The 22477-nt window shown below is 45.3% G+C and overlaps 2 protein-coding genes across 2 annotated transcripts in view; both read left to right on the top strand.

Moving 5' to 3' along the window:
• The window catches only part of LOC111977838 (cadherin-23), a 75189-nt gene extending 57837 nt beyond the window's left edge, over positions 1 to 17352 (top strand). Inside the window, exons 9-16 of the mRNA XM_024007558.2 lie at positions 6974 to 7163; positions 8386 to 8531; positions 8929 to 9148; positions 9587 to 9739; positions 9948 to 10061; positions 12826 to 12974; positions 16680 to 16740; positions 17270 to 17352. Coding sequence (XP_023863326.1) covers positions 6974 to 7163; positions 8386 to 8531; positions 8929 to 9148; positions 9587 to 9739; positions 9948 to 10061; positions 12826 to 12974; positions 16680 to 16740; positions 17270 to 17316 — 1080 coding nt within the window. The 3' untranslated portion in view covers positions 17317 to 17352. The remainder of the gene's footprint in view (positions 1 to 6973; positions 7164 to 8385; positions 8532 to 8928; positions 9149 to 9586; positions 9740 to 9947; positions 10062 to 12825; positions 12975 to 16679; positions 16741 to 17269) is intronic.
• LOC139029140 (cadherin-23-like) overlaps positions 17330 to 22477 on the top strand; it is a 51635-nt gene continuing 46487 nt past the window's right edge. Inside the window, exon 1 of the mRNA XM_070448388.1 lies at positions 17330 to 17417. Within this exon, the coding sequence (XP_070304489.1) occupies positions 17400 to 17417 (18 nt within the window). The 5' untranslated portion in view covers positions 17330 to 17399. The remainder of the gene's footprint in view (positions 17418 to 22477) is intronic.

Raw genomic sequence — 22477 nt, 5'->3', positions numbered from 1 at the left:
GGGATGCTGGCCTTCTAGGCAGAATTCCTCTTATCCAGTTTCTGTGTTATTTTGCCCATCTTAATCTTTTCTTTTTATTGGCCAGTCTGAGATACGTATTTTTCTTTGAAACTCGGAGTCGCCGCTTCACTGTTGACGCTGAGACTGATGTTTTGCGTGAGCAACTGCTTGCACACGCGTTGCCACTCCACTATGTCTCCCTGTCATGGCCTTTGCACAATCAAGTACAGATACAAAAACATCTTGACCACCAAAGTCCATTTGATGTCACAAAGCTGCCCAGTACTTTAAAAATATCCTCTCATGTTGTCCTGGTTTCCAGTGGTTTGCAGAAGAGGATGTCTTCCTTATTTGACCCCCCATAAATGTAACGGACATATACCAGAAGCCGTGGCAGGCCCGCCACGTCTGTTGACTCATCCAGCTATAACATAATTCACTGGCTTGTGTGTGAAGCAGTAAATGTTTCAAATTGTTTCTCAGCCAAACAATTACTGCTTCTCATACAAACCAGTGAATTATATGCGTTACAGCCATGTCACTGAATGCTATGTGAAACAGTGTTGTTTGATGAAAGCATTGTCTGTATAGTTTTTGGGGCCTTCTCCCCCAGCATTGTCCCAGTCATAACCACGGCAGCAGGAAGAATTAAGTCCTCCACTAATTGTAGGCTAACCAATACCCAAATAGAGATTCAGTGAAAATAAGATAAAAGACCAGTCCCCATGCTTGTCTCAGAGCAGCGCGAAACTGTATAGTTGACCACACACGGGTGGGCTATTGCTTCAAATCCTATTGTAACAATTGGATGATGGCGGGCCAGAACATAATAAGTATATAATATTAGCACCATTAATTGGCCTACACTACAAATTTAACATGTTTAACACATATGATTAGTTCATAATACATTCTAAGCATAGAACTTTCAGTGGCCTTCTCGCCCCATTTCGGGGCCCGATGCAAAAACATTGAATCGTTAACTGCAAGCTGAACACACAGCTTTTTTTGCGGACATATTCTGTAACTTAAACGGGTTAATTCTGCAGTTACAAGGAAGATGGAAACAGTCACGGACAAGGTGGAGAAATTTGAGGCCTTTACTAGGAAGCTTGAGTTGTTCGATTTGGACTTGTCATCTGGAAGGCTACTGCACTTCAGCACACTGAAGAAACAACAGGCAGACGTACCAGGCCGCAGCATTGTCACAGAGGTGATGGAAGATTTCATCAAGCAGCTGAGGGACAACTTATCCACCAGATTTGAAGACTACAGCATGCCCAAGGATATCATTGCATTTGTACGTGATTGATAAAGTTTGATAAACTTTTTGATAAAGTTTTTTAAATCAATTAGTATATTTAAGTTTAACCACAATATTTATTGTATTATTTCATTTGTTGTATTATTTGTTGCATGAGGTCTTGAGTTAGAAATGTAACACTTTAGAGTACTTAAGCATCGAATGCATTGCAAATTGGGGGATTTTCGCACATACAGTAGCCGGGCTATGAAGAGTCTAATGTCCTTCTAATAGGAAACAATGTTTACATGATGGGCTACAGCTGCTACAGTACTACAGTACACTTGTGAAAACCTGTTTTCAAATTGCCTCCAGCTGTCCATCACTACTGTAAATTAAAACACAGCATCTTGTTTACATCTTGTTTACATTCTTTATTGTAACCACAATGTCACAAATAATTTCTATCTACCTTTCCAATTACTTTTAGAGTTTGGGATTTGCAAATGTGCGCTGTGAGAATATCCAGTAATAATAATAATCGCTTTGTAAATAAGGATGCATTATGAAAGGAAAATGACATGCGCAAGAGACTGTGGTAATATTTTTCCTTTTAGAGACTATAATACTCTACATGGCATCCAGGTCATTTTCATTTCTCTTAGAATAACTTACTAAACCTTTATAACAACAGGTTTAGTAAGTAATATGCTACAGTCCAGTTAAAGCTTGTTCTGATCAAGTAGAAACAAAAAAAGTATTGTCTTTTTTCATTGTCTATTTAGTGGCACCACCATGTGAGTTAATATTTACACAACAATTTACCAAACAAAACACATCACAAAATTGCATCCCCAAATATGATTTAACCTTTATTTAACTAGGCAAGTCAGTTAAGAACAAATTATTGTTTACAATGACAGCCTACCCCCAGATGACGCTGGGCCAATTGTGTACCACACTATGGGACTCCCAATCACGGTCGGATGTGATACAGCCTAGATCCGATCCAGGGACTATAGTGATGCATCTTGCACTGAGATGCAGTGCCTTAGACCGCTGCGTCACTCGGGAGCCATGACCAATATGACCAATATATATTGTCCTTCTAATTGTTCTGCTAACTGTTCTGTAGTTTCGACCCAATGATTGGCTGACAAACAAAGAAATCCGTGTCCTGCAGGCCCAGGCATGAATCAAAGCTGGCGAGAGTAGTTGTTTCATTATTTTATTTCCGAAAGCATAAAGATGTTGATGAAGAAGCCACATTTGCCTCAGGATCCATCCCAGTATTCTGGGTATTCTGTGGAACCATGCGTTTTTTTCGGTGCAGCCATTTGTCCACTGATCTCCACGGATGGTTGTCGGCATGGTTGTATGCTCTGCAAAAACACATTCACATTTTTAGTACACAATTATCGATTTTATTACACAGTATTCATAAACATTGATAGGCTATACACATTTGTTTTAAAGAAAATGCACTGAAACGAACATACCTTTAGTTTTGGTGATCCTCTCATCTCCGGCTCATAACGGGTTGATGGATGGCTCATTTTGTATTCCAATGTATTGAACGAATGTATTAATTACAGTAATGTACTAATCTCATTCTTGGACTGGAAACATTGTTTGCAGAGTTCATGATCTAATTTTCAGTCCTTGTTTAAAAAATAACAATATTTTGGAGATGATTTCATTTTCAAATAACCGAAAGTCAGCGGTTGTAATCTGAATAAAAGGAAAAAGTATATTGTCCTGCTAATAGCCCATCCTAAAAATGTTGTTTTCTCTAAATACTACCATTTGAAAGGAAACACTTTGAAGTTTCTGAAAATGTGAAAATAATATATGAGAATATAGCACATTAGATCTGGTAAAATATAATACTCATCATCTTTGAAATGCAAAAGAAAGGCCACAATGTATTATTCCAGTTTAGACGCAATTTAAATTTTGGCCACTAGAAGACCGCAGTGTATGTGCAAAGTTTTCAACTGGTCCAATGAACAATTGCATTACTGTTCAAAATGTTGTATCAAGTCTGCCCAAATGTGTCTAATTTGTTTATTGATACATTTTCAAATTCATAACTGTGCACTCTCCTCAAACAATAGCATGGTATTCTTTCACTGTAATAGCTGCTGTAAATTGGACAGTGCAGTTAGATGAACAAGAATTTAAGCGTTCTGCCCATATCAGATATGTCTATATCCTGGGAAATGTTGTTGTTACTTACAACCTCATGCTAATCACATTAGCGCACATTAGCTCAACCGTCCCGTGGGGGGTCACCGATCTCATAGAGGTTAAAGAATTGAATTCAAATGTTAATAAAACATTTTGATCACAGAAACAATGAGAAAATATGGAAAAATCTATAAATAATGAAATGTTAATTATATAAAGCAGCCCGTGTCGGCCCGTGCCCGATCATCATCAAGAGATATGCTGGACCCTATGTCAGAGAGGTGTTTTTGGGACCATATCGTGTTTATTGTCCTGCTAATAGCCCTTGTGAAAACATGTTTTCAAAAGGCCTCCAGGGTCGACAGAGAACTTCCTTACTTTTCCCGCCTTGTTTACAAAATAACTATATTTTGGAGATTATTTCATTTTCAAATAACCGAAAGTGAGCGATTGTAATCTGAATAAAGGCCAAAATAATATTTATAAAGGCCAAAATATTTATTTCTGTTTAATAGAGGGAGAGATTCCAAAAGCCGACCGTGCCTATTTTTTGGAAAAGGAAATCCCGGCCAGGAAAATCTCCCCAATTGTGCACCACCCTATGGGAATCCCAATCACAGTTTATTGTGATACATCCCAGATTTGAACCAGGGACTATAGTGATGCCTCTTGCACTGAGATGCAGTGCCTTAGACCACCACACCACTCGGGAGCCATGACCAATAAAACCAATATATAATGTCTGGCTGATAGCCCATCCCAGAAACTTTGTTTGCAGAATTCACAGCCTGCTACGCTTGTGAAAAACAGGGTTAATAATAATAATACTTTTCCCCCTTTCCACTTGTTAAAGGTTCCAATTGATAACGTTTTTTTAATCAATTAGTATATTTGAGTTTAACCACAATAGTTGTTGTATTATTTGTTCTGTTTTTTCTGATGGACTAAACTGAAATTGCAACCAACTTTCTATGGCTTGTTTAAAAAATTACTATATTTAGGAGATTATTTTGTTTTCAAATAACTGAAAGTGAGCGAGAAAATGGCCATTCTTGAACATGGGGTGAGGCATTCTTACTAATTTTCAAATAAAGTCAGTTTGATTGATTTATTTCTGTTTTTAGAGGGAGAGAAACCAATAGCCCACGGGTTTCCCGGTTGCAGCCGGCACGGGTATTGAACCAGCATCTGTAGTAACGCAGCTTGCACTCCAGTGAGCATAATCAGTGTTCTAACTCCCCCTTGCGCTGGTCTGGAGCAGTGAATCAGTGACACAGAGCACCGTACTAAACCACAAATTACCTTTAAGTCCCACAGCATAAATCTCAACACTTTTAGTTGAGCAACCACTGTAGTAGTCTTTCTTGGATGCTCTACCTCTCTTCACTCCCTCCATGTGTATCTGTCTTTAATTTGAGCACTTTATCCATCATCGTGGAACGAGAGAGGAATAGAGCGATAAAGAGTAGATGAAAGAACGAGTGGTGGTGTTGGAACATAGAATGTTGTTTCTTTCCCTCTCTTCACTTCCTCCCTATGTACTTTAATGTGAACACTTTTCCCTTTCGTTGGATGCACTTTTTCATAGTGTTGGATTTCCCTTACATTGGTGCTCTGAGGGTACTCACCCTCATCCCCCTTGCCCCCCTCTGACCAAAGGATTGATGTGTGCCACATGCTAAGCGCAGTGAGAAGATGAATTTGGTCGCAGTGCCCTGGGAAAAGGATAGAGCCCTACAACACACACTCACACTCACTCACACACACCCACACACACACACACACACACACACACAGTCAAACGGTTTTCAACCCCCCCCCACACACACACACACACACACACACACATACTCACACACAATTGGTCATCTAATCTCTAATGAGGTTACTTACCTAATTAAAAAACAAAATTCTCTTTACTGCTGATATCTATGTAAGTGGAGGCCACAGTTCAATAGACAAGGCTAATGTTTTTGCATATTATAATGTTATGTTCTCTCCTAAGACTTAGATTGATTAATTTAAATGGACTTTGTGGCTACCTATGAATAAGTTTCCCCTCACCCTTAAATCTCCTTCCACTACTGTCCACTCTCTTTTTCTTTCTCTTTTTCTCTCTCTCCCTCTCTCGCTCCTCTCTTTCTKATTTTTTTCATAATTCTTATGACGTGAATGACATGCCCAAAGTAACCTGCCTGTTGCTCAGGCCCTGATGCCTGGATATGCATATAATTGGTACCATTGGAAAGAAAACACTTTGAAGTTTGTAGAAATGTTAAAATAATGTAGGAGAATATAACACAATACATATGGTAGGAGAAAATCCAAAGAAAAACCAACCGGAAATGTTTTTTCTTTGAGAGACCATCCTCTTAGAATGGCAAGTATAATGGCATACTGGAAATTAGCTCCCTGGATGCAATTCCTATGGCTTCCACAGGGTGGCAGCAGTCTATGTTCAAGGTTTCAGGCTTGTAACTTCCAAAACGAATAAGAAATATCAGTTTTTGTACAGGGACAAAGTCTTGGAAATTCATGTTTGCGCACGCCATGAAGACAAGATGCACCTGCTAAAATCGGTTTCCTATTGAACATACTTCGTTCCGTAAGAAATATTATAGTGTGATTACATGGTAGGGTATCTGAGGAGTGAATAGAAACATATTTTGACTTGTTGAAACAAAGTTTAGGGGTAGATTTTCGGATTCCTTTCTCTGAATGTTGAACGAGTGGATTACTCAAATCGATGGTGCCAACTAAACCTTCTTTTTGGGATATAAAGAAGGATTTTATCTAACAAAACAACACTACATGTTATAGCTGGGACCCTTTGGATGACAAATCATAGGAAGATTTTCAAAATGTAAGTGAATATTTAATCGTTATTTGTTAATTTATGAAACCTGTGCCGGTGGAAAAATATGTTGATGTGGGGCGCCGTCCTCAAACAATCGCATGACATGTTTTCGTTGTAATAGCTACTGTAAATCGGACAGTGCAGTTAGATTAACAATAATTTAAGCTGTCAACCGATAATAGACACTTATATGTACCTACATGTTTAATATCCATCATTTTTATGATTATTTATTTGAATTGCGCACCCTCCAGTTTCACCGGAAGTTGTCCCGCTAGCGGGACGCCTAGTCTTAATTAATCAATGTACGGCTCAGAGATGTCTATCTACCTAGTCTTTTAATAATTCAAGACCTGCCAAACCTTTGTTCTTCTAATGACCAATTAACCAGTTTCCAGCGTTTTCTTTGTCAGTGCGGTGAATAATTGATCAGCTCTTTTAAAAAATCATGTTTTAAGCCGCCCTCTCGGCCCAGCGTATAAATTACCTATCACGTTAGATATTAGGTTGTTGTCCGGTGGGGGTGAAGTGATGTAAAGTGTCAGATTTTACCCCACTAAGACTCATTCCTTCTTTCTTTCATCATTCCTCCTCTCTCCCCTCCCTCCTCCTTTCTCTCATCTCCTTCCTCTCCCCACTTTCCCTTCCCCCCTCATCCCCCACCCCCCCATACATCCTTCCAGGTGCTAGCGATAGACCCAGATGTTGGGGAAAATGGGACAGTGGTGTACAGCATCAGCCCAGAGAACCCCTTCTACACCATCAACAGCAGCACGGGCAAGATCAGGACCAGCGGGGCCGTGCTGGACAGAGAGAGGTCCAACCCAAAAGACACCCAGCTCATGAGGACCATCATCGTGTCTGCTGTCGATCGTGAGTCCCACACCAGGCCAGAACTCTTTCTGTTTTTCTGTGTGTCTGGCTGGCTAGCTGTTTATCTGGGACTGAGACGTCTGTCTATGTGTGTGTGAGTCTCTGTGTGTCTCTCTTCCTCTCTCTTCTTTCTCTCTCTCTCTCTTCTCTCTCTCTCTCCTCTCTCTTCTCTCTCTCTCTCCTCTCTCTCTCTCTCTCTCTCTCTCTCTCTCTCTCTCTCTCTCTCTCTCTCTCTCTCTTCCCTCTCTCTCTCCTCTTTGTGTGTGTCTGTGTGTGTGCGTGCGACTGTCTGGGCTGAAGAGTCTGTCAGTCTGTCAGCCTATACTACACTGTCAAAAAATAAAGGGAACACTTAAACACACACAATGTAACTCCAAGTCAATCACACTTCTGTGAAATCAAACTGTCCACTTAGGAAGCAACACTGATTGACAATAAATTTCACATGCTGTTGTGCAAATGGAATAGACAAAAGGTGGAAATTATAGGCAATTAGCACGCCCCCCATAAAGGAGTGGTTTTGCAGGTGTGACCACAGACCACTTCTCAGTTCCTATGCTTCCTGGCTGATGTTTTGGTCACTTTTGAATGCTGGCGGTGCTTTCACTCTAGTGGTAGCATGAGACGGAGTCTACAACCCACACAAGTGGCTCAGGTAGTGCAGCTCATCCAGGATGGCACATCAATGCGAGCTGTGGCAAGAAGGTTTTGCTGTTGTTTCAGCGTAGTGTCCAGAGCATGGAGGCGCTACCAGGAGACAGGCCAGTACATCAGGAGACGTGGAGGAGGCTGTAGGAGGGCAACAACCCAGCAGCAGGACCGCTACCTCCGCCTTTGTGCAAGGAGGAGCACTACCAGAGCCCTGCAAAATGACCTCCAGCAGGCCACAAATGTGCATGTGTCTGCTCAAACGGTCAGAAACAGACTCCATGAGGGTGGTATGAGGGCCCGACGTCCACAGGTGGGGAAAAAATTAAACGCATTTAATGAGGCAAAAAAAATTGAAATATTAACTTTGTCCCATTTACATTGTGTAATTTATTGTTGGTCCCTAACTAGCCCCAGGCTATCTAATGTCAAACCAACTTTGCCACGGTTGCACACCAGTCGGCTGAAGCTAAGTTGGCTATCACTAGCAAGCCTAGGCCACCTCTGGTAAAACTTTTATTGGAGTTTTGTGCTCCTGTAAATGCTGTGTTTGTACCTCTGGTGCCCACTCCAGTTGGCAGACCTCCACTGCGTTCCTCAGTCAGCACCACGGTGTACGTCAACTTGCTGGACCTTAATGACAATGACCCCATCTTCCTTAACCTGCCCTTTGTGGCCGAGGTGCCAGAGGGCCTGCCTAGTGGATCCTCTGTGTTCAAGGTCAGTACACCATTACAATATGTCATTAGAGTTAGATACTTGTGTAATTGTATCAGATTAATCAGATGGAAGTGTGTGAAGGCTAATAAAATGTTTTCTTGGTTTCTGTATTCCCCTGTCTGTCATGTCCTCCTCTCACTTCTATTCTCCCCACCACTTCCATATCTCTCTCCCGGTCTGTCCCCTCTGTCTCTTATCCCCACATCTCATCTTACTCTTCCGATCTCCCCTCTCCCCTTTCCTCTCATTTCATTTACTCTTCTCTCCTTCCCTTCTTCCATCCTTTCCTCTGCTCCTCCTCCTCTCCTCTCCCTTCCTCTCTCTCTCTCTTCTCTCTCTCTCTCCCTCTCCACTCCCTTCCTCCTCTCTCTCTCAATCCCTCTCTTCTCTCCATCAGATCCAGGTGGAGGACCCTGATCAGGAGGAGAATGGTATGGTTACCATGGGGCTACGGGTGGGCATGCCACGAGTTGATTTCTATCTCAACACCACCACGGGCGTGCTGTACTCAACGGCAACTCTGGACCGCGAGCAGATTAGCCTGTACCACCTGAGGATCGTGGCGTACGACCAAGGGCAGAACCCACGCACCTCCACCAGCACCCTTACCATCACAGGTTTGCAAGCATCAGGGCCTGTAATCACTTATTGTCTCAGAGTAGGTGTGCTGATCTAGGATCAGTTTTGCCTTTCAGATCATAATGACTAAGACAGGGGGGACCTGATCCTAAATCACCACTCCTACTTTAAGACGCTTTGTGAATACAGGTCATGGCTGGTCCAACATTCAAATTTTACACCATATAAAGACTGATTCAAGACAGTATTTTGCTTAGTATAATACCTGCTCATACCTCATAATACCTGCTCATACCTGGTCAGAAGCATATCTTTTAGAAGCGCTGGGAGTGGAATGACAATCTGTTAAATGTGTTGCTTGTCTTGTCTGCCTATTGATCATGATGAAAGTTATTTTACAAGAGACAATGTGTCTCTCTGTCTCTCTTTGTCTGTCTGTCTGCTTGCCTGTCTCTCTGTCACTCTGTGTCCCTCAGTCCTAGATGTCAACGACGAGACCCCCACCTTCTTCCCCAAGGTGTACAACGTGTCCCTGCAGGAGAGCGTCCCCAGGGACCATGTGGTGGCTCGCCTCATCTGCTCCGACAATGACGCCGGCCTTAACGCCGAGCTCAGCTACTTCATCACAGGTCAGAGTTCAAACTAAGGCCATGGCAGACTGTGTGTGCGTGTGTGTGTGAGTGGTTGGGAAAGACGTAGAGTTGTATTATGTGAATGTGCTACTACTTGTTTATGTGTATGTGTGTGTGTATGTATACTTGCATTTCATTCATGTGTATAAGTGAATAGCCGAGATATATATGTAATACTCCACCATATGTGTGTTGTGTTCTGCAGGTGGTAACCAGGATGGTAAATTCAGTGTTGGCTTCAGAGATGGTGTGGTACGGACTGTGGTTGGCTTGGACAGAGAGACACAGGCTACATACTCACTGCTCATAGAGGCTATCGGTAAGTCCTAGCCCTATAAGAGCATTTTTCATCTTTCTTTCTACTCTGTGTATTTAGAGCTTTTGTACATCTGTGAGATTGAGAAGCGAGAAGTGATGCATGCAAGTCTTGTTGTGCAACGGTCTCTGTTCCTTTTCATAATCTTTAAATTATCAAAATAAAGAAAGTCACACACTCAATGTGTCATCTCCCAGCAATTTAATGGGTATTTACCAATGTTTCGGCATCACTGTGCCTTCCTCAGGGTAATGTCATGAATACTTGAACCAGGTTATGTACACACACAGTGCAATTACTGTAACCAATGACAATAGTGAGGGGTGTGTCATAATGATTAAGTTAATTAAAATTAATGAAACTTTCAAAAAGTTGTATATGACAACATACATTATTGTTTCATTCAATTTCACAAAATAATTTTGTATATCGTTTTTGTTACATGTAATCTTTTGGTTCAACCGTAATATATAATGAACATCATCAACAAGGGGAACATATTAGGTATGCGCTAATAAGCTGTACATTTTTTTTTTACATTCATAAGACTTGTTTATAGAGGAAAATGTGTTCATAAGAAGGGCCTGAGATCAAAGTCAATATTCAGACCACTAGGGGTCAATGTTTTTAGATAAGATATCCAGTAAAACACCCTTTGTAGTAGTAGGATCTCGATGTTACCTCCTCTCTTTGGTAGAGCAACATGCTCAATGCCTGTGTATTTGAGGGAGGAGATGGGATGGTTAGCTTCAACAAAGTGACCTGCTACTGGATAGTCAGTGTTCTTACACCTGATTGAGCTGCGGTGTTCAGCTATGCGTTGTTTTAATTGTATTTTCGTTTGTCCTACATAGGCTTTTCCACATAAACAGGTGATGAGATAGATTACTTGGTCTTGCATGAGATGATACCCCTAACAGGGATCTTTCGACCTGAATGTGGTTGTCTGAAGAAAGATGTTTTTATAGTGCTATTGTACTGTGCGCAGTATGAGCCACATTTGTAGTTCCCATTTGGGATAGGTGTCAAGAGTGTCTGAATAGGCTCAGGGGGCATGTCAGATCTCACCAAACTATCTCAATATTGCGACCACGCTTATAGACCACCAGTGGTCTGATTGCAGAATATGCCAGTGCTTGTTCAGGATTGCTTTCATTTTCTCTGAACCCTTGGTGTACTTAGTGAAAAAGACAGTTACTTTTCATAACCTTACCAAAGAGAGACCAAGAAGGCTTGAATCCCACATGCCACCCTATTCCCTATTTAGTGCACTACTTTTGACCAGGGCCCATAAAGCTCTAGTGAAAAGTAGTGGACTTTTCTAAGGAATAGGATGCCATTTGGGATGCAGCTAACGTCTGAGGTTTCGTGTTGTTGTTGAAACTGTTGAGTTTATCTGAGTTGTCCTGGGATGACCATGTGTGTGCTGATGGGGCCGTTCAGACTCCTCACTGTGAGTATATATTTAGAGGGGGGGGATTCAGAGAAGAGAGTACTCATGTAACTACCTCAGAAGTGATTGAACATGGCTGAACTTTGAGTACCCCACTGGTATGTTCTAAAAAATGAGTTTTACAAAGACTCAGACTGTGTCCATTTTTGGTTTCTATTGTATGGTTTTAATGATTAAGGTTTCATTTATTTACACCAAATAAAATAAGTGATAAACAACAATACAGATAAAAACAAAAATAAAAAACGGTGTCCAGATGTGTTTGGAAGCCAAAGGGCTTGTATAAAAACCACACCACAAAAAAACAATAAACAATACGTAAGTACAACAAAAAAAGTATTACAAAATTCACTAATCATAAATGTACAAATGAACCGATCAGCGTTCACAAAAAAATTATAAACAGTATATGTTTTGTTTAAATGTGTGTGTGCATGTGTTTATGTGTGGATGTGAGTGTGTGAGAGTTGGGCTTTATGGAGGAGATTACTGAATAGTTTGGTTCATGAGGCTTACCCAGAGTCTTCGCTTGAAGTTATTGAGGGATGATGAGGTTTTGGCAATGTGAATATAAGAATTCCAGAGTATGGTACCTCTGTATCTGATAGAGAATTGACTACAGTAGGTGAGGTGAGGCAGTGGAGAGGATGAAGGTTATCGCAATGTTTTGTGTTTATATAAATGGATTTCAGAATTAACCCTGAAGAATCCATTGAAAGGTAAACTGTCAGGGAGGTACAGTATTTGTAGATGAAAATGCATAATTGGCATACATTGATGCGGTAAATAGACAAGATATTGGGTTTCTTAAACAAAGGTGCAGATGGAGCTAGGTAATTAGAGGAGGTGGCTAGTCTTGCAAATTTATTTTGTATGATGAGTAATTTGTGTAGGTAGGAGGCATATGTACTGGCCCAGACAATTTTACAGTAAATGAGATATGTGTAAATTAAGCTATAGTAAAGTGTTAGGAAGCAAGCCTGATGAACCAAACCACTAATCTTTCTGATAATACCAACAGATTTCATCACTTTGCTGCAGAAAATTGAATATGATCTTTCCAGGATAACTTTTCATCAATTAGAACTTCAAGGAATCTAGAGGATGAGACTTGTTCCATTTCATTCGCACCAATTGATTGAATTATACAGTTAGTTTTACTTGCAAAGATTGCAAAGATCTTGACTTACTTACTTCATTAGTCCACTGTTGATACATATATTCAAAGTATGTTCATGACCAAGTTTCTCAGAAACTGATTGACATATACACACAGTGTTAGTTTTGTAATGTGTAAATGTGTGTATCCCTCAGACAATGGTCCAGCAGGCAGCAGGAGGACAGGCACAGCCACAGTGTTTGTAGAAGTACTGGACGTGAACGACAACAGACCCATCTTCCTCCAGAACAGCTACGAGACCAGCGTACTGGAGAATGTCCCCATAGGAGCTAGCATCCTGCAGGTACACAGCCAGGCTGATACACGCGTTGCACGTATATACACATACACGTGATTGCAGGTACGCACGCACGCACACACACTCATGCATGCGTGCACACAGACACCCACAAACACATGTGCACACATAGACATACATATACACACAAGCACACACATGGTTACACACAAGGATATACCTACACACACACAATATTATGCACATAAGGAAATCAAACTTGAGAAAGCTTTTTATTTTCTAAAACAAACTACATTTAATACAATAAAATAATAACACAAACTGTTCTACACTCTTAGAAAAAAAGGTGCTATCTAGAACCTTAACAGATTCTTCGGGTGTCCCCATAGGATAAACCTTTGAATAACCCTTTTTGGTTCAAGGTAGAACCCTTTTGGTTCCATGTAAAACCCTCTTTTGTTCCAGGTAGAACCCTTTCCACAGAACGTTCTACTTGGAACCCAAAAAGTTTCTACCTAGGAACAATCGAATAACACTTTTGGAACCCTTTTTTAATAAGATTGTAGCTAATACAACAATCAAAATGTACGAAACAATTCACATCATCCACTTAGGCTGTTATCCCTTTTGGAAGAACCTTGGGCTTGCACCTGCTTCTCTTGTCATTAACAACATGGCCCAAATAACCTTTACTCCACCAGTCCATGTGGTTATCTTGAAGTCAGGGTTTGATCAGAAGTTAGTGTCATTGTTTAGTTAGCAGTACATCCATGGACATGCAGGACTGTGGTCAAGTCTGAGTGCTTTGGTCAAGTTACAGTCAAAGCGGTCATCTCCATGACCAGGCCTGCATTCATCTCACAGTCAGAGCGTAGTCATATCTCTGTAACATAGTCAAACAGGCAGCGCATGGTAAGGTGGGTGAGCTGCTGTGGTCAGGTTGCAGTCTGGTTGGGTTGCAGTGGATGCTGCACTCTGGCCTGCGCTGGGGCGGTCGTCTGAATGAGGAGGTGAACGACCGCTGTACAGAGCCCAGTCGCTTCCACAGCTTGAGCTGGGGCTCCGATGACAGAGAAGGCCCGCAGACCAGGGACTCGCCTGAACTACAACCCCCATCTGAGTCCTCCTCTGTCTGGGCTGATGACCCACGACACACGGCCAGGAAGATAGCACAGCCAGCCAGGAGCAGGGAGAGGCCTAACACCACCATGATGGTCAGCAATGGGTTGTGAGGCTCTGATGGCAGGGGGGAGGAAGAGAGGGAGGTGGGCAGGCTGGATAGGTTGAAAAGTAGTGGTGATTTTGTGAAAGAAAGGGTGGAAGAGATGTTGACCGTTAGATCACTGGTGGTGTTCATAGTCGCCAAGTTCTGGAATGGAGAGAAGTCATGAGAAAGGAGGTTAGATGAGAAGTGTGTGGACATCTCTGTGTGTGGGGGCGGTCTGTGTGTGAGTGTGTGCGTGCGTGTACACCAGTCTCTTTCAGAGTGCCACAGCAGCTTTCTTGATATGGGAAGTCTTGCCTTATTGTCTAAGCTAAACCAAGCTGACTTCGGCTTTTTTAGGAGGGGTTATTACCATCATACCACCCTGAAGGAGATGCAACACACACACACACAAATGTCATAGTCTTTAATTCGGTAGAGACAACACGTGCCTTGTCGGTTTAGGGAGAAACACATTGGGACGTGAAATTAGTTTTAAGACCAAATGCCAGCAAAGCTGTGTGGAAAGGCCACTGGAGCAGCCATCATCTCGTTAGTCACCAACCCCCAACACACACTCGCTCACACACTCACACTCACACACACACACACACACTCTCAGACGCAAAATATTAAATACAAAATATATTACAGTATACACACACCCACAAACAAACCACAAACACCCGAGAGTTCAGACATCTTTCACTGTCCTACATCCACTTACTCTCTCACATTGACTGTGACTCCATACTTAGATGCATGCACTCATACTGACCCAAACACAAATTCACCTATGTGGGCATAACACATATAAGCATATGTCAGCAAACACACATACATTTTATACACACACACACACACACACACACACTTTACCTTTTTCAGTCACATCCAGCATCTGTGAGTCAAACTTTTTCCTTGCTTCAACGTTCCTTTTCTCCCTCACACTGCCTTTTCAAGAGAGCGTTAGGGAATGCACAGAGAAGAAAGAGGACAGAGAGGACAAGGTGGTAACAGGACAGTGATCAAAACATAGTCTCTTTGTTTTCCACTGGGAGAGTCTAAAACAATGGTCCATTTCCAACACCGTCTAAGAGCTTAGAAAATGATCTCCCAACACTAACACTGCAAATGCTTAAATTCACAACATCTGGGCTTAGTAACACAAACTGGGAAGCTCTGCACCCCTTTTATAGCCAAAGTGGTGCAGTCCACTGTGTAATACCCTATTCATCAATTTGACCCTCTACTCTCTTTTCTCCCGTCTCACCCCTTCCCCTCTCCTCCTCTTTCTCTTCTCCTCTCTAAATATCTTTATAAAGCTAATGAAACTGAAAACATGGCCCTCTTTTCACACAGGAGCAAGAGAGAGAGCGGAAGGAAGGAAGGGAGGGAGGGAGGGAGGGAGGAGGGAGGGAGGGAGGGAGGGAGGGAGGGAGGGAGGGAGGGAGGGAGGGAGGGAGGGAGGGAGGGAGGGAGGGAGGGTGGTGTGTGGTGTGTGTGTGTGTGTGTGTGTGTGTGTGTGTGTGTGTTGTGTTTGAACACATTTTGTGTATGTATTTTCTCCAGTCTCACCCCTTCCCCTCTCCTCCACTTTCTCTTCTCCCTCTACATCTCTTTATAAAGCTAATGAAACTGAAACAGGGTCCCTCTTTTCACACAGAGAGCAAGAGAGAGAGAGGAAGGGAGGGTGTGTGTGTGTGTGTGTGTGTGTGTGTGTGTGTGTGTGTGTGTGTGTGTGTGTGTGTGTGTGTGTGGTGTGTGTGTGTGTGTGTGTGTGTGTGTGTGTGTGTGTGTGTGTGGTGTGTGTGTGTGTGTGTGTGTGTGTGTGCATGCATGCTTGTGCACGCATCTGTCTAGGAATATCCACAGGTCCTACAAGCAGGGTAAGTTCAGGGTCTGCTCAGTCTCATCTTGCTTCAACATCTCTGTGCCTATTTTAGTTCAGAACTCCAGTCAGAAGTCATGGTTGGATTCAGTATATTCTACTCAGCTCAGCATGCCTCACTAGTTATCTCCGATGAGCCATGCTGTCTCTGATGTGTTTTTGTCTTTGGCTGCTCTGGCTCCATGCCTGCCTTTCAGAGAGAGAGAGAGAGAGAGAGAGAGATAACAAGAGAAAGGATGTAGACTGATAGAGGGAGAGAGAGAGATGGGGTAGAGAGGGAGAAAGAGGGAGAAAGAGACGAAGAGAGTGAGTTAAAGAGAAAGAGAGAGGGGGGGGAGAAAGAGTGAGAGACATCTCCATTGTGGACTTGTTGCCAGGGCCATGGTGCAGTTGTTGTGGCAACCATGGGACTACACAGAATTTGGAGGGGGTGGGGTGGGTCACTCGCATGTTAGTACGTGTGTGTGTATGTGTATATGAATGTCAGCATCTGTGTGTGTCTGTGTGCATGCCTGTGTTCGCGCACATGTATGTGTAAATATTTATGTACTTTAGCTATGTAGGCCTATCGGTGTGTGGTTTCAAGTCACTGTGGTTGTAAATGAGTATAATGGCTGCATATGTCTGTGCTATTAACATGTGTTTGTGTCTGCAGGTGCAGGCCACAGATTCAGACCAGGGGGAGAACGGCAGGGTTCTGTACATGATCCTCTCTGGTGAGTACAACTTCTTCCATCCTCTTCCCAGTTGCCAGGTGGTGATACTTTTCACACCTACTCTCAGGCCTCACCGCACACAAACAACTAAACACAAAAGACTGTCAACACTGCACGCTAATTATACCCTGCATGCATAATCATAACTTTATTTGAAGTAATACGGTATTAGCCATTTAACTGCTCAATGAGACATTTGAAAGATGCAGTGTCAAGTGGGTAACACTTGATTTGGATAGATTCATTTTACAATGTTGGTGATTCATTTTACAATGTTGGTGATATTCTAGTATTAATATTTGAATGTACTTTATATCAATACACTCATGACCATCCTGCATGCAATCACTCTCAACCCCCAGCTAACCTCTCCCTCTCTCACACACCCTCTCTGTCTCTCTCTCCCCCTCTGCCCCTCTCTCCACCCCCCGCTCTCCCCCCACCCCAATCTCTCTCTCTCTCTCTGTTTCTATCTGTGTGTGTCTCATTCTGTTGTCTCCCTATCTCTCTCTCTCTTCTGCATGTGTAGGCAACAGTAAGGGTCTTTCAGAATTAATGAGCTGTCGGGGCTTGTGATGCGGGGCCAGAGGGCTCTGGACAGAGAGAGCAGCACGCTCCCACGTGCTGGAGGTAGAGGCCTACAACAGTGACCAGGGCAGATGAGGAGCTCCGTACGGGTAAGGAGAGTAGGAGGGATGATGAGAGAGGAGAGGAGGGGAGGGTGGGCAGGGATTGACGAGAGACAAGGGAGGGAGAGGAGCAGGGCTGGATATGGAGGTCTACAACAGTGACCAGGGCAGGATAATGAGCTGCTTGCAAGTGAGGAGTGGACAGGGGAGGGTAATGGGAGACTGGGAGACAACATAGGATGGGACCGGGCTGGAGGTGAGGAGCTCCATACTGTTGAGAAGGGGAAAGGGAGGGGGAGGAGAGGGACAAGGCAGGGAAGGGAGAGGGGATAGGGCTGGAGGAGTCTTGGGTCGTTCCACCAATTCCGTACCTTTTGAGAAGTGTAACTTGGTAAAAAATAACTGTAATTTAAGATAATTTTAATTTTCTATTATAAAGTCACTTGTTGCAGTTGATTTTAATTCTGCGTCACTAAGGACACGTGATGCTCAACTTCTATAACATCTCTCCTTCGCCACTGTAACGTTCGTTCTCCTCTCGTCGGAGGAGGATCATGGATCGGACCAAAACACAGCTTGGGTAGAATACATGTTTGATTTATTAACGAAAGACGAAGACGGAAAAACTCTTAACAAACTACAAAACAATAAATGACGTAAACAGACCTGAACATGAGAACTTACAGACAACGAAGAACGCACGAACAGGAACAAACTAACAAACGAAACAGTCCCGTGTGGCACAAACACTGACACAGGAACAATCACCCACAAACAAACAGTGTGAACAGCCTACCTTAATATGGTTCTCAATCAGAGGAAACGTAAACACCTGCCCCTGATTGAGAACCATATCAGGCTAATTGAAAAGAACCCAACATAGAAACACATAACATAGAATGCCCACCCAGCTCACGTCCTGACCATACTAAACAAAGACAAAATAAGGAAATAAGTCAGGAACGTGACAGTACCCCCCCCCCCCCCCCCAAGGTGCGGACTCCGGCCGCCAAAACTGAACCTATAGGGAGGGTCTGGGTGGGCATCTGTCCACGGTGGCGGCTCTGGCTCTGGACGTTGTCCCCACCCCACCATAGTCAATCCCCGCTTCCGTGGCCTCCTCTTAACCCCACTGGATTAAGGGCAGCACCGGACTAAGGGGCAGCCCCGAACTGAGGGGCAGCTCCGGACTGAGGGGCAGCTCCGGACTGGCTGACGGCTCTGGCAGGTCATGACTGGCTGGACGGCTCTGGCAGGTCATGACTGGCTGACGGCTCTGGCTGGTCATGGCTGGCTGACGGCTCTGGCTGGTCATGGCTGGCTGACGGCTCTGGCTGGTCATGGCTGGCGGGCGGCGTCTGGCTTGCTCCTGTCTGGCGGGCGGCTCTGGCTGCTCCTGTCTGGCGGGCGGCTCCTGACTGACGGACGGCTCTAGCGGCCAGGACAGACGGGAGGCTTTGAAGGCACAGGACAGACGGGCGGCTTTGAAGGCTCAGGACAGACGGGCGGCTTTGAAGGCTCAGGACAGACGGGCGGCTTTGAAGGCTCAGGACAGAAGGGCGGCTTTGAAGGCTCAGGACAGACGGATAGCGCAGACGGCACTGGGCAGACGGGCAGTGCAGGCGGTTCTGGGCAGACGGGCAGTGCAGGCGGCACTGGGCAGACGGCAGACTTCTGGCGGGCTGAGGCGCACAGTAGGCCTGGTGCGTGGTGCCGGAACTGGTGGTAACCGGGCTAAGGACACGCACCTTAAGGCTAGTGCGGGAGCAGCAACAGGACGCACAGGACTCTGGAGAACGCACAGTAGGCTTGGTGCATGGTCCGGAACTGGTGGTACCGGGCTGGAGACACGCACCACAGGGCTAGTGCGTGGAGGAGGAACAGGGCTCTGAAGACGCACTGGAAGCCTGGTGCGTGGTGTAGGCACTGGTGGTACTGGGCTGGGGCGGGGAGGTGGCGCCGGATTTACCGGACCGTGCAGGCGTACTGCTCCCTTGAGTGTAGCGAAGTAAGGTAGGGAAGACCTGCCGCCAACTTCCCGATCTTACCGTGGGAGAGCGAGAGTACGGGCAGACACCGTGTTATGTCGGTAGAGCGCACGGTGTCTCCTGTACGTGTGCATAGCCCGGTGCGGGTTATTCCACCTCCCCGCACTGTGCAGGGCTAGATTGAGTATTGAGGCCGGATTGTCATGAAGCCGGCCCAACGCATCTGGCTCCAGTGCGTCTCCTCCGGGCCGGCATACAGGCACCAGCCTTACGCATGGTGTTCCCCGGTTCGCCAACACAGCCCAGTGCGGGTTATTCACCTCCCCGCACTGGTCGGGCTACGGGGAGCATTCAACCAGGTAAGGTTGGGCAGGCTCAGATGCTCAAGGGAGCCAGTACGCCTGCATGGTCCGCGATATCCGCGCCCCCTCCCCGCCCCAGCCCACCACAGTGCTTACACCACGCACCAGGCTTCCTGTGCGTCTCAGAGCCCTTTCCTCCTCCCACGCACTAAGCCCTATGGTGCGTGTCTCAGCCAGGTACCACCAGTCCGGCACCACGCCACCAAGCCTCCTGTGCGTCTCCAGAGCCCTGTTCCTCCTCCACGCACTAGCCCTGTGGTGCGTGTCTCCAGCCCAGTACCTCCAGTTCCGGTACCACGCACCAAGCCTCCTGTGCGTCCCAGAGTCCTGTGCGTTCCTGTTGCTGCTCACCGCACTAGCCTTAAGGTGCTTGTCCTTAGCCCGGTACCTCCAGTTCCGGCACCACGCACCAGGGCCTACAGTGCCGCCTCAGAGCCGGCCATGAGTCTGCCGTCTGGCCCAGCCGGCGGCCTTAACTGGTCGCGTCTGTCCTGAGCCTTCAAAAGCCGCCCGTCTTACTGAGCCTGCAAAGCCCCCGTCTGTACTGAGGCCTTCAACACCGCCGTCTGTCTGTAGCCTTCAGAGTTCTGCCAGCAGCCTGAGCCTTTACAGAAGCCTCCGGCGACAGAGCCCTAGAGTGAGAGCCGCTAGAGCCTTCCGCCAGACAGGAGCGCCAGAGCCTTCCGCCAAAAACAGGGGCGCTAAGCCTTCCGCCAGAAGGAGCCAGCAAGCCTTTCCGCCGACAGGAGCAGCCGAGAGCCTTTCCGCCAAGCATGAGTCAGCCAGGAGCCGCATTCAGCCATGAGCAGTAGCGCAGAGCCGTCCAGCCAGAGCCATGAGCAGCCAGAGCCGTCAGCCAGCCATGAGCAGCCCAGGAGCCGCCAGCCAGCCATGAAGCGCAGCCAGAGCCGGGACCAGCCACCATGAGCAGCCAGAGCCGCCAGCCAGCCATGAGCAGCCAGAGCCGCCAGCCAGCCATGAAGCAGCCAGAGCGTCAGCCAGCCATGAGCAGCCCCTCAGTGCCGGTAGCTGCCCCTACGAGTCCGAGCTGCCCCTCAGTCCGGAAGCTGCCCCTCAGTCCGGAGCTGCCCTCAGTCCGGAGCTGCCCCTCAGTCCGGTGCTGCCCCTTAATCCAGTGGGTTAATTTGGAGGGTGGCCATTTTGGAGGAGGCTACGGAGCGGGTTTGACCTATGGTGGAGTGGGGACCACGTCCGGAGCCGGAGCCGCCACCGTGCGACAGATGCCCACCCAGACCCTCCCTTAGACTTTAGGTGGTTGCGCCCGGAGTTCGCACCTTGAGGCGGGGGTTCTGTCACGTTCCTGGACCTTTTTCCTTGTTTATGTATGTGGTTAGTTGGTCAGGCGTGAAGTTGGGGGTGGGCCATTCTAGTTATGTGTTCTATGTGGGTTAAATATGTTGCCTGATATGGTTCTCAATTAGGCAGGTGTTTGGACGTTTCCTCTGATTGAGAACCATATTTAAGGTAGGCTTTCTCACTGGTTTGTTTGTGGGTTGATTGTATTCCTGTGTCTGTGTCTGTGCACCACCACGGACTGTTTCTGTTCGTTCGTTTGGTTAGTCTGTTCCTGTCTTCGTGTATATATTTGTAAGTTGTCTCAAGTTCAGGTCTGGTACTACGTCGTTTTGTTGTTTTGTTAATTGTAAATTTTTCAAAGGTGTTTTTTCGTGTTCGTCTGTGCTTTAGATTAAATATATTATTCGATTCCTCAAGTTGCACCTTATTCGAGTAGGGCGAATAGACAGCGTCAAGTCATTTCCACTTAGATTTGGTAGCCAGTCCTAACACTTGGTTATGTTCTGTTGTATATCCACTGCGGGTGTGGATGGGTGTGTTTTGTGTGGGGGGGCTGGTTGGGGTTCGTGTGGGAAGATTGTAAAACAATAGAAAAAACTCTTAGTCTGGAGTGAGGGTTCGTGGTGGGAGTGGTCGGGGGGAGAATTTGTTGGGGCGAGGGGGTGTGGGGTCTTGGGAGTGGGGGGCGAATGGGGTGGTAGGGTAGGGTGGGAGGGTGTGTGGGACGTGGTAGGTTTAGTTTTGGTAGAGTGTGCGTGTAGAAGGTGGAGAGTGGGGCGGTGAGTTATTCTTTGTCATGATGATTGGTCGGAGCCCGACGTTTGGGTAGTTGATGGTGTTGGCAATGGTTGTGAGTGTAAACCAATGTAAATCCTTATATTTACGATATTTCATCCCGTTGACCACATCACTTCTAATTTGAAAGCGAAGCATATCTGAGTGAGGAGGGGTCTCCTGAGTAGTTGTAGGTTTTATACAGTACCCAAGACTAATGTGGAGTTATTTTAACCTATGGAAGAAATACCTACTGTGTAAATACCGCAATGCGGTTGGATTGAATTGAGCCCTATTTTTCCATTTCAAGGTGATTATGCAGTTTTTTTGCACCCCATGAGTGTGGGATTACAAATTACACCGCAAGTGCCAATCAGCAGGTGTCAGAACTCAGCGCCTTTATAAGACTGTTCTAGAGCTGTATTTGCTCGTGATCCATCTAAGTGTATTATGTAGAGCATGTTGTCTGCAAACGGTCTGTAAGTATAATCTTAGTGAGAAGTGTTTGGCATTCAGGCTGCAACAATGTTTTCCCACCCCCATAATTAATTTTATAATCAAAAGTGTACTGGGGGAGGGGCAGTTCAACTCAAAACAAACTGGCACCCCCTCCCCAAAGTAGAACATATTTTACTGCCTCTCTCTGCACTGAATAAATATCTCTCTC

This window comes from Salvelinus sp. IW2-2015, linkage group LG18, assembly GCF_002910315.2.
Source record: "Salvelinus sp. IW2-2015 linkage group LG18, ASM291031v2, whole genome shotgun sequence".
NCBI classification, from domain to species: Eukaryota; Metazoa; Chordata; class Actinopteri; order Salmoniformes; family Salmonidae; genus Salvelinus; species Salvelinus sp. IW2-2015.
This window is presented reverse-complemented; position numbering and strand designations above follow the sequence as displayed.